The sequence below is a fragment of the Pristiophorus japonicus genome, chromosome Y (genome assembly GCF_044704955.1).
Source record: "Pristiophorus japonicus isolate sPriJap1 chromosome Y, sPriJap1.hap1, whole genome shotgun sequence".
Lineage (NCBI taxonomy): Eukaryota > Metazoa > Chordata > Chondrichthyes > Pristiophoridae > Pristiophorus > Pristiophorus japonicus.
This window is the reverse complement of record NC_092011.1, coordinates 38,821,536-38,834,436: the sequence shown is the minus strand read 5'-3', so window position 1 is coordinate 38,834,436 and position 12,901 is coordinate 38,821,536. Positions and strand designations below refer to the sequence as shown.

General features: G+C 52.0%; 1 protein-coding gene across 1 annotated transcript in view; it reads left to right on the top strand.

Annotated features, from left to right (window-relative positions):
* LOC139241095 (zinc finger E-box-binding homeobox 2-like) overlaps positions 1 to 12,423 on the top strand; it is a 133,794-nt gene extending 121,371 nt beyond the window's left edge. Inside the window, exon 7 of the mRNA XM_070869784.1 lies at positions 12,086 to 12,423. Coding sequence (XP_070725885.1) covers positions 12,086 to 12,423 — 338 coding nt within the window. The remainder of the gene's footprint in view (positions 1 to 12,085) is intronic.
* The last annotated feature ends 478 nt before the right edge of the window (positions 12,424 to 12,901 follow it).

Sequence of the window (12,901 nt, the reverse complement as noted above, 5' to 3'; positions counted from 1 at the left end):
CTCTACCCAACTCCAACTCTACCCAACGCCAACTCTACCCAACTTCAACTCTACCCAACGCCAACTCTACCCAACGCCAACTCTACCCAACGCCAACTCTACCCAACGCCATCTCTACCCAACGCCAACTCTACCCAACGCCAACTCTACCCAACGCCAACTCTACCCAACGCCAACTCTACCCAACTCCAACTCTACCCAACGCCAACTCTACCCAACTTCAACTCTACCCAACGCCAACTCTACCCAACCCCAACTCTACCCAACGCCAACTCTACCCAACGCCAACTCTACCCAACTTCAACTCTACCCAACTTCAACTCTACCCAACTTCAACTCTACCCAACGCCAACTCTACCCAACGCCAACTCTACCCAACGCCAACTCTACCCAACTCCAACTCTACCCAACGCCAACTCTACCCAACGCCAACTCTACCCAACTCCAACTCTACCCAACTCCAACTCTACCCAACTTCAACTCTACCCAACTCCAACTCTACCCAACTCCAACTCTACCCAACTCCAACTCTACCCAACTCCAACTCTACCCAACTCCAACTCGACCCAACTCCAACTCTACCCAACTCCAACTCTACCCAACTCCAACTCTACCCAACTCCAACTCTACCCAACTCCAACTCTACCCAATTCCAACTCTACCCAACGCCAACTCTACCCAACTTCAACTCTACGCAATTCCAACTCTACCCAACGCCAACTCTACCCAACGCCAACTCTACCCAACGGCAACTCTACCCAACGCCAACTCTACCCAACGCCAACTCTACCCAACGCCAACTCTACCCAACGCCAACTGTACCCAACGCCAACACTACCCAACGCCAACTCTACCCAACGCCAACTCTACCCAACGCCAACTCTACCCAACGCCAACTCTACCCAACGCCAACTCTACCCAACGCCAACTCTACCCAACGCCAACTCTACCCAACGCCAACTCTACCCAACGCCAACTCTACCCAACGCCAACTGTACCCAACGTCAACTGTACCCAACACCAACTGTACCCAACACCAACTGTACCCAACGTCAACTGTACCCAACACCAACTGTACCCAACACCAACTGTACCCAACACCAACTGTACCCAACGTCAACTGTATCCAACGTCAACTGTACCCAACACCAACTGTACCCAACACCAACTGTACCCAACACCAACTGTACCCAACGTCAAATGTACCCAACACCAACTGTACCCAACACCAACTGTACCCAACACCAACTGTACCCAACACCAACTGTACCCAACGTCAACTGTACCCAACACCAACTGTACCCAACGCCAACTGTACCCAACGCCAACTGTACCCAACGCCAACTCTACCCAACGCCAACTCTACCCAACGCCAACTGTACCCAACGCCAACTGTACCCAACGCCAACTCTACCCAACGCCAACTCTACCCAACGCCAACTCTACCCAACGCCAACTCTACCCAACGCCAACTCTACCCAACGCCAACTCTACCCAACGCCAACTCTACCCAACGCCAACTCTACCCAACGCCAACTCTACCCAACGCCAACTCTACCCAACGCCAACTCCACCCAACGCCAACTCCACCCAACGCCAACTCTACCCAACGCCAACTCTACCCAACGCCAACTCTACCCAACTCCAACTCTACCCAACGCCAACTCTACCCAACGCCAACTGTACCCAACGCCAACTCTACCCAACGCCAACTGTACCCAACGCCAACTGTACCCAACGCCAACTGTACCCAACGCCAACTCTACCCAACGCCAACTCTACCCAACGCCAACTCTACCCAACGCCAACTCTACCCAACGCCAACTCTACCCAACGCCAACTCTACCCAACGCCAACTCTACCCAACGCCAACTCTACCCAACGCCAACTCCACCCAACGCCAACTCCACCCAACGCCAACTCCACCCAACGCCAACTCTACCCAACGCCAACTCTACCCAACGCCAACTCTACCCAACTCCAACTCTACCCAACGCCAACTCTACCCAACGCCAACTCTACCCAACGCCAACTCTACCCAACGCCAACTCTACCCAACGCCAACTCTGCCCAACGCCAACTCTGCCCAACGCCAACTCTACCCAACGCCAACTCTACCCAACGCCAACTCTACCCAACGCCAACTCTACCCAACGCCAACTCTACCCAACGCCAACTCTACCCAACGCCAACTCTACCCAACGCCAACTCTACCCAACGCCAACTCTACCCAACGCCAACTCTACCCAACTCCAACTCTACCCAACGCCAACTCTACCCAACGCCAACTCTACCCAACGCCAACTCTACCCAACGCCAACTCTACCCAACGCCAACTCTACCCAACGCCAACTCTACCCAACGGCAACTCTACCCAACGCCAACTCTACCCAACGCCAACTCTACCCAACGCCAACTCTACCCAACTCCAACTCTACCCAACGCCAACTCTACCCAACGCCAACTCTACCCAACGCCAACTCTACCCAACGCCAACTCTACCCAACGCCAACTCCACCCAACGCCAACTCCACCCAACGCCAACTCCACCCAACGCCAACTCTACCCAACGCCAACTCTACCCAACGCCAACTCTACCCAACTCCAACTCTACCCAACGCCAACTCTACCCAACGCCAACTCTACCCAACGCCAACTCTACCCAACGCCAACTCTACCCAACGCCAACTCTGCCCAACGCCAACTCTGCCCAACGCCAACTCTACCCAACGCCAACTCTACCCAACGCCAACTCTACCCAACGCCAACTCTACCCAACGCCAACTCTACCCAACGCCAACTCTACCCAACGCCAACTCTACCCAACGCCAACTCTACCCAACGCCAACTCTACCCAACGCCAACTCTGCCCAACGCCAACTCTGCCCAACGCCAACTCTACCCAACGCCAACTCTACCCAACGCCAACTCTACCCAACGCCAACTCTACCCAACGCCAACTCTACCCAACGCCAACTCTACCCAACGCCAACTCTACCCAACGCCAACTCTACCCAACGCCAACTCTACCCAACGCCAACTCTACCCAACGCCAACTCTACCCAACTCCAACTCTACCCAACGCCAACTCTACCCAACGCCAACTCTACCCAACGCCAACTCTACCCAACGCCAACTCCACCCAACGCCAACTCTACCCAACGGCAACTCTACCCAACGCCAACTCTACCCAACGCCAACTCTACCCAACGCCAACTCTACCCAACTCCAACTCTACCCAACGCCAACTCTACCCAACTCCAACTCTACCCAACGCCAACTCTACCCAACGCCAACTCTACCCAACGCCAACTCTACCCAACGCCAACTCTACCCAACGCCAACTCTACCCAACGCCAACTCTACCCAACTCCAACTCTACCCAACGCCAACTCTACCCAACGCCAACTCTACCCAACGCCAACTCTACCCAACGCCAACTCTACCCAACGCCAACTCTACCCAACGCCAACTCTACCCAACGCCAACTCTACCCAACGCCAACTCTACCCAACTCCAACTCTACCCAACGCCAACTCTACCCAACGCCAACTCTACCCAACGCCAACTCTACCCAACGCCAACTCTACCCAACGCCAACTCTACCCAACGCCAACTCTACCCAACGCCAACTGTACCCAACGCCAACTCTACCCAACGCCAACTCTACCCAACGCCAACTCTACCCAACGCCAACTCTACCCAACGCCAACTCTACCCAACGCCAACTCTACCCAACGCCAACTCTACCCAACGCCAACTCTACCCAACGCCAACTCTACCCAACACCAACTCTACCCAACGTCAACTCTACCCAACACCAACTCTACCCAACGCCAACTCTACCCAACACCAACTCTACCCAACACCAACTCTACCCAACGCCAACTCTACCCAACGCCAACTCTACCCAACTTCAACTCTACCCAACACCAACTCTACCCAACGCCAACTCTACCCAACGCCAACTCTACCCAACACCAACTCTACCCAACGCCAACTCTACCCAACGCCACCTCTACCCAACGCCAACTCTACCCAACACCAACTCTACCCAACACCAACTCTACCCAACGTCAACTCTACCCAACACCAACTCTACCCAACGCCAACTCTACCCAACGCCAACTCTACCCAACGCCAACTCTACTCAACGTCAACTCTACCCAACGTCAACTCTACCCAACGCTAACTCTACCCAACGCCAACTCTACCCAACACCAACTCTACCCAACGCCAACTGTACCCAACGCCAACTCTACCCAACGCCAACTCTACCCAACGCCAACTCTACCCAACGCCAACTCTACCCAACGCCAACTCTACCCAACGCCAACTGTACCCAACGCCAACTCTACCCAACGCCAACTCTACCCAACGCCAACTCTACCCAACGCCAACTCTACCCAACGCCAACTGTACCCAACGCCAACTGTACCCAACGCCAACTCTACCCAACTCCAACTCTACCCAACGCCAACTCTACCCAACACCAACTCTACCCAACTCCAACTGTACCCAACGCCAACTGTACCCAACGTCAACTCTACCCAACACCAACTGTACCCAACGCCAACTGTACCCAACACCAACTCTACCCAACGCCAACTCTACCCAACGCCAACTCTACCCAACGCCAACTCTACCCAACGCCAACTCCACCCAACGCCAACTGTACCCAACACCAACTCTACCCAACGCCAACTGTACCCAACGCCAACTCTACCCAACGCCAACTGTACCCAACACCAACTCTACCCAACGCCAACTGTACCCAACGCCAACTGTACCCAACGCCAACTCTACCCAACTCCAACTGTACCCAACGCCAACTCTACCCAACGCCAACTGTACCCAACACCAACTGTACCCAACGCCAACTCTACCCAACACCAACTGTACCCAACGCCAACTGTACCCAACACCAACTCTACCCAACACCAACTCTACCCAACGCCAACTCTACCCAACGCCAACTCTACCCAACGCCAACTCTACCCAACGCCAACTGTACCCAACACCAACTCTACCCAACACCAACTCTACCCAACGCCAACTGTACCCAACGCCAACTGTACCCAACGCCAACTCTACCCAACTCCAACTCTACCCAACGCCAACTCTACCCAACGCCAACTCTACCCAACGCCAACTCTACCCAACGCCAACTGTACCCAACGCCAACTCTACCCAACGCCAACTCTACCCAACGCCAACTCTACCCAACGCCAACTCTACCCAACGCCAACTCTACCCAACGCCAACTCTACCCAACGCCAACTCTACCCAACGCCAACTCTACCCAACGCCAACTCTACCCAACGCCAACTGTACCCAACGCCAACTCTACCCAACGCCAACTCTACCCAACGCCAACTCTACCCAACGCCAACTCTACCCAACACCAACTCTACCCAACGCCAACTGTACCCAATGCCAACTGTACCCAACGCCAACTCTACCCAACACCAACTGTACCCAACGCCAACTGTACCCAACACCAACTCTACCCAACGCCAACTCTACCCAACGCCAACTCTACCCAACGCCAACTCTACCCAACACCAACTGTACCCAACACCAACTCTACCCAACGCCAACTGTACCCAACGCCAACTCTACCCAACGCCAACTGTACCCAACACCAACTCTACCCAACACCAACTCTACCCAACGCCAACTGTACCCAACGCCAACTGTACCCAACGCCAACTCTACCCAACTCCAACTCTACCCAACGCCAACTCTACCCAACGCCAACTCTACCCAACGCCAACTCTACCCAACGCCAACTGTACCCAACGCCAACTCTACCCAACGCCAACTCTACCCAACGCCAACTCTACCCAACGCCAACTCTACCCAACGCCAACTCTACCCAACGCCAACTCTACCCAACACCAACTCTACCCAACGCCAACTCTACCCAACGCCAACTCTACCCAACGCCAACTGTACCCAACGCCAACTCTACCCAACACCAACTCTACCCAACGCCAACTCTACCCAACGCCAACTCTACCCAACACCAACTCTACCCAACGCCAACTCTACCCAACGCCAACTCTACCCAACGCTAACTCTACCCAACGCCAACTCTACCCAACGCCAACTCTACCCAACGCCAACTCTACCCAACGCCAACTCTACCCAACGCCAACTCTACCCAACGCCAACTCTACCCAACGCCAACTGTACCCAACGCCAACTCTACCCAACGCCAACTCTACCCAACGCCAACTCTACCCAACGCCAACTCTACCCAACGCCAACTGTACCCAACGCTAACTGTACCCAACGTCAACTCTACCCAACGCCAACTCTACCCAACGCCAACTCTACCCAACGCCAACTCTACCCAACGCCAACTCTACCCAACGCCAACTCTACCCAACGCCAACTCTACCCAACGCCAACTCTACCCACGCCAACTCTACCCAACGCCAACTCTACCCAACGCCAACTCTACCCAACGCCAACTCTACCCAACGCCAACTCTACCCAACGCCAACTCTACCCAACGCTAACTGTACCCAACACCAACTCTACCCAACTCCAACTCTACCCAACCTCAACTCTACCCAACACCAACTCTACCCAACACCAACTGTACCCAACGCCAACTCTACCCAACACCAACTCTACCCAACGCCAACTCTACCCAACGCCAACTCTACCCAACGCTAACTGTACCCAACACCAACTCTACCCAACGCCAACTCTACCCAACACCAACTCTACCCAACGCCAACTCTACCCAACGCCAACTCTACCCAACGCCAACTCTACCCAACGCCAACTCTACCCAACTCCAACTCTACCCAACGCCAACTCTACCCAACCCCAACTCTACCCAACGCCAACTCTACCCAACGCCAACTCTACCCAACGCCAACTCTACCCAACGCCAACCCTACCCAACGCCAACTGTACCCAACGCCAACTCTACCCAACACCAACTGTACCCAACGCTAACTCTACCCAACGCCAACTCTACCCAACGCCAACTCTACCCAACACCAACTCTACCCAACGTCAACTCTACCCAACACCAACTCTACCCAACGCCAACTCTACCCAACACCAACTCTACCCAACGCCAACTCTACCCAACGCTGGTTCTACCCAACGCCAACTGTACCCAACGCCAACTCTACCCAACACCAACTCTACCCAACGCTGGTTCTACCCAACGCCAACTGTACCCAACGCCAACTCTACCCAACACCAACTCTACCCAACTCCAACTCTACCCAACGCCAACTCTACCCAACGCCAACTCTACCCAACGCCAACTCTACCCAACGCTAACTCTACCCAACGCCAACTCTACCCAACGCCAACTCTACCCAACGCCAACTCTACCCAACACCAACTCTACCCAACGTCAACTCTACCCAACACCAACTCTACCCAATGCCAACTCTACCCAATGCCAACTGTACCCAACACCAACTCTACCCAACGTCAACTCTACCCAACGCCAACTCTACCCAACGCTAACTCTACCCAACGCCAACTCTACCCAACGCCAACTCTACCCAACACCAACTCTACCCAACGTCAACTCTACCCAACACCAACTCTACCCAACGCCAACTCTACCCAACGCCAACTCTACCCAACGCCAACTCTACCCAACGCCAACTGTACCCAACGCCAACTCTACCCAACACCAACTCTACCCAACGCCAACTCTACCCAACGCCAACTCTACCCAACACCAACTCTACCCAACGCCAACTCTACCCAACGCTAACTGTACCCAACACCAACTCTACCCAACTCCAACTCTACCCAACCTCAACTCTACCCAACACCAACTCTACCCAACGCCAACTCTACCCAACGCCAACTCTACCCAACGCCAACTCTACCCAACACCAACTCTACCCAACGCCAACTCTACCCAACGCCAACTCTACCCAACACCAACTCTACCCAACGCCAACTCTACCCAACACCAACTCTACCCAACGTCAACTCTACCCAACACCAACTCTACCCAACGCCAACTCTACCCAACGCTAACTCTACCCACCCATCCCCCTACCCACCCACCACACTATCTATTACTCTATCGATCTCTATCTATCAATGAATCTATATCTATCTCTTTCTCTCTCTCTCTCTCTCTATTTCTCTCTCTCTCTATCTCTCTCTATCTCTCTCTCTATCTATCTATCTATGTATGTATCTATCTATCTCTCTAATCATAGAAAGATACAGCACAGAATGGAGGCCATTCGGCCCATCGAGCCTGTGCCGGCTCTGTGAGAGAGTGACCCAATCAGTCCCACTCCCCTATGCTCCCGCCCTTCCCCCCCGCTCTTTCCCCACAACCCTCTGAATGATTTCCTGTAATGTATTTGCTTCATGGGTTCTTTGCTAAAGAATTCGTAGCAACACATTGCGATTAAGAACCAGTTGGTTTATTAACTAAGGTTTAACAATCTCACGACACATTACCAGTTCATCCACCAGGCTCACAACCACCTGCCCCATCGTAGATTTCCTGAACCCAACTGGCTGGGGTTTTATTGAGTCTTGTGAACAACACGTGACTGGTTAAGACACTCCCAACTCAACAGCTCTACAAACCTGTGAGCATACTCGCAGGTGAATATATTACAATTCCCTTCCAGTATTTACCCAATTCCCGGTTTGAAAGTCACGATTGAATCTGCTCCCACCGCCCTTTCAGGCAGCACGTTCCCGATCACAACAACTCGCTGCGTAAACACATTCTCCCCATCACCCCCTCTGGTTCCATCGCCGATTATCGTCAATCTGTGTCCCTCTGGTTACCCACACTCCTGCCCCCGGGGAACAGTTTCTCCCCGATCTACTCCATCAAAACCCCTCCTGATTGTGAACCCCTCTATTAAATCTCCCCCTTAACCTTCTCTGCTCCAAGGAGAACAACCCCAGCTTCTCCAATCTCCCCACGTCACCGAAGTCCCTCATCCCCCCGGGACCATTCTGGTCAATCTCCCTCTACACAGTCCCCATCAAACACACTCAGGGCAGGTACAGGGGGTTAGATACAGAGTAAAGCTCCCTCTACACTGTCGCATCAAACACCCCCAGGGCAGGTACAGGGGGTTAGATACAGAGTAAAGCTCCCTCTACACTGTCCCATCAAACACCCCCAGGGCAGGTACAGCACGGGGTTAGATACAGAGTAAAGCTCCCTCTACACTGTCCCATCAAACACTCCCAGGGCAGGTACAGGGGGTTAGATACAGAGTAAAGCTCCCTCTACACTGTCCCATCAAGATGTTTGATCATGGGCAGGTTAGATTTGTTCACATTGATCATATTTTACTGACAGACATTTGGAATGATTCGATTATTTCTGACTCATCAGATAATTTCATTATAGGTTAAGTACCAGTCGCATATCCCACATCCAATGTACTGGAAACAAGTCCATGAGATAGTCAGAACTTGTCTGAGTCCAAGCTGTAGCGAGTTCAAATGTAGATCAAGGGTTGCCCTTGGAGAAAATTTCTCCTCAGGCTCAGCCAGAATGAGTCGAAGTATGACATCAAGTTTGGGAAGTTCTGTTCGAGAGCGAAGATATCCTCTTCGAAACAGAAAACTAGTGTTTGAGTTTGATTTGTAAATATGGCAAAATAAATCCATACCTTTTGTTATGTATAACCATGCAGGTTATGTACGATGATTAGTTTGTAGTAATTACTTCTTCATTAAGGAGGGAGAAGTGTAATATTGAGCTCCGCCTAGTGGACAACTGTGGTAATGCAGCCATTGCTGTGAATACAATAAAGGTGTCAGGTGTTGGCTCGCCTGATAAGTTCCAGTGTTAAGAGCCAACTTGTAAAGTCTGTGTGTTGTGAAGCCGTAAGGAAGATATCAGTAGCAGGGAAAATGCTAGAGTCTCTTATAAAGGATGTGATAACAGCACACTTAGATAATATCAATGGGATTATACAAAGTCAACGTGGATTTCTGAAAGGAAAATCATGTTTGACAAACCTACTGGAGTTTTTTGAGGATGTAACTGATAGAATAGATAAGGGAGAACCAGTAGATGTAGTAAATTTGGATTTTCAGAAGTTATTCTGCAAAATTAAAGCACATAGGATTGGGGTAATATATTGGCATGGATTGAAAATTGGTTAACTAACAGGAAACAGAGAGGAGCAATAAATGGGGTTTTTTTTCGGGGTGGCGGGCAGTGACCAGTGGGTTACCACAGGGATCAGCGCTGGGGCCCCAGCTATTCACAATATATATGTATATATATGCTTTGGATGAGGGAACCAAGTGTAATATTTCCAAGTTTGCTGATGACACAAAACTAGATGGGATTGTGAGCTGTGAGGAGGATGCAAAGACACTGCAAGGCAATTGAGATAGGTTGAGTGAGTGGGCAAACACATGGCAGATGCAGTATAATGTGGATAAATGTGTGAAGTTATCCACTTTGGTAGGAAAAACATAAGGATAAAGTATTATTTAAACGGTGATGGCTCGGGAAGTGTGGATGTACAGAGGGACCTGGGTGTCCCTGTACACCAGTCACTGAAAGCAAACACGCAGGGGCAGCAAGCAGTTAGGGAGGCCAATGGTATGTTGGCCTTCATTGCAAGAGGGTTTGAGTACAGGAGCGAGGAAGTCTTACTGCAGTTATACAGGGCCTTGGTGAGACCACACCTGGAGTACTGTGAGCAGTTTTGGTCTCCTTACCTAAGGAAGGATATACTTGCCGTAGAGGGAGTGCAGCGAAGGTTCACCAGACTGATTCCTGGGAGGGCAGGACTGCTGTATGAGGAGAGATTGGGTCGACTGGGCCTGTATTCACTGGAGTTTAGAAGAATGAGAGGGGACCTCATTGAAAGGTATAAAATTCTGACGGGGTTGGACAGACTGGATGTGGGGAGGATGTTTCCCCGGGGGCTGGGAAGTCTAGAACAAGGGCTCACAGTCTCAGGATGTGGGGGAGGAAATGTAGGACCGAGATGAGAAGAAATTTCTTCACTCAGAGGGTGGTGAACCTGTGGAATTCTCTACCACAGAAGGCTGTGGAGGCCAAGTCACTGAATGAAATTAAGAGGGAGTTAGATAGATTTTTAGACACAAAAGGTATCAAGGGAGAGGATTTGAGTATAGGGGCAGAGAGGTCTTACTGCAGTTGTACACAGCCTTGGTGAGGCCACACCTTGAGTATTGTGTTCAGTTTTGGTTTCCTAATCTGAGGAAGGACATTCTTGCTATTGAGGGAGTGCAGCGAAGGTTCACCAGACTGATTCCCGGGATGGCAGGACTGACATATGAAGAAAGACTGGATCGACTAGGTTTATATTCACTGGAGTTTAGAAGAATGAGAGGGGATCTCATAGAAACATATAAAATTCTGACGGGATTGGACAGGTTAGATGCAGGAAGAATGTTCCCGATGTTGGGGAAGCCCAGAACCAGGGGTCACAGTCTAAGGATAAGGGGTAAGCCATTTAGGACCGAGATGAAGAGAAACTTCTTCACTCAAAGAATTGTGAACCTGTGGAATTCTCTACCACAGAAAGTTGTTGAGGCCAGTTCGTTAGATATATTCAAAATGGAGTTAGATGTGGCCCTTACGGCTAAAGGGATCAGTGGGTATGGCGAGAAAGCAGGAATGGGGTACTGAAGTTGCATGATCAGCCATAATCGTATTGAATGGTGGTGCAGGCTCGAAGGGCCGAATGGCCTACTCCTGCACCTATTTTCTATTATTTCTGTGTATGGGGAAAAAGCGGGAATATGGTGTTGAAATAGAGGATCAGCCATGATCGTATTGAATGGCAGTGCAGGCTCGAAGGGCCGAATGGCTTACTCCTGCTCCTATTTTCTATCTATGATGATTATTTTGGAAGTAATTACTTCTTCATTAAGGAGGGAGAAGTGTAATCTGGAGCTCCGCCTGGTGGACAAAGGTGGTACTGCGGCCATTGCTGTGAATACGATAAAAGTGTCACCTGACAAGTTCTAGTGTTGAGAGCCATCTTGTAACGTCGGTGCGTTGTGCGGTTGTATGGAGGATGTCACACCGAGTTCTTTTTTTCTCCATTCCCCGCAGGCAAACGCCCGCACCAGTGCGAGATCTGCTCTAAGGCCTTCAAGCACAAGCACCACCTGATCGAGCACTTACGCCTGCACTCGGGAGAGAAGCCTTATCAGTGCGACAAGTGCGGCAAGCGGTTCTCTCACTCGGGCTCCTACTCCCAGCACATGAACCACCGGTACAGTTACTGCCGCAAGGGGGAGGAGGAGGGGGCGAAGGTGCTGTCAGAACCCGCCACCGAGGGGCGGGCAACGGAGGGGGAGACCGGGGAGGCGTTCCCGCCCGCCTGCGAGCCCTCGAGGCACTGCCAGGGCTCGGTCGAGGATGAGGAGGAGGAGGAGCAGCCTGGCTAAGGCCGGACGGCAGACGATTCGAGTCGGTACTTATCGAGACCGCCCCTCCCCCCTCCCCCACCCCCCCACTCTCTCCCCTCCACAACACCAGCCCCCAAGTCACAACCCACAGCACTTTGCAAGAAATTCACCTTCTGCCTTCCTCCAACTCGAGCCCGGGATGGACACATTACACAAGGGACTTAAGAAATGGGAGCAGGAGTCGGCCATTCGGCCCCTCGAGCCTGCACCGCCATTCAATACGATCGCGGCGGATCCGATCATGGACTCAGCTCCACTTCCCCATAACCCTTCACTCCCTTATCGCTCAAAGATCTGTCTATCTCCACCTTAAATATATTCAATGTCCCAGCCTCCACAGCTCTCTGGGGCAGAGAATTCCACAGATTTACAACCCTCTGAGAGAAGAAATTCCTCCTCATCTCAGTTTTAAATGCCCCCTAGTTCTAGTCTCCCCCATCAGTGGAAACATCCTCTC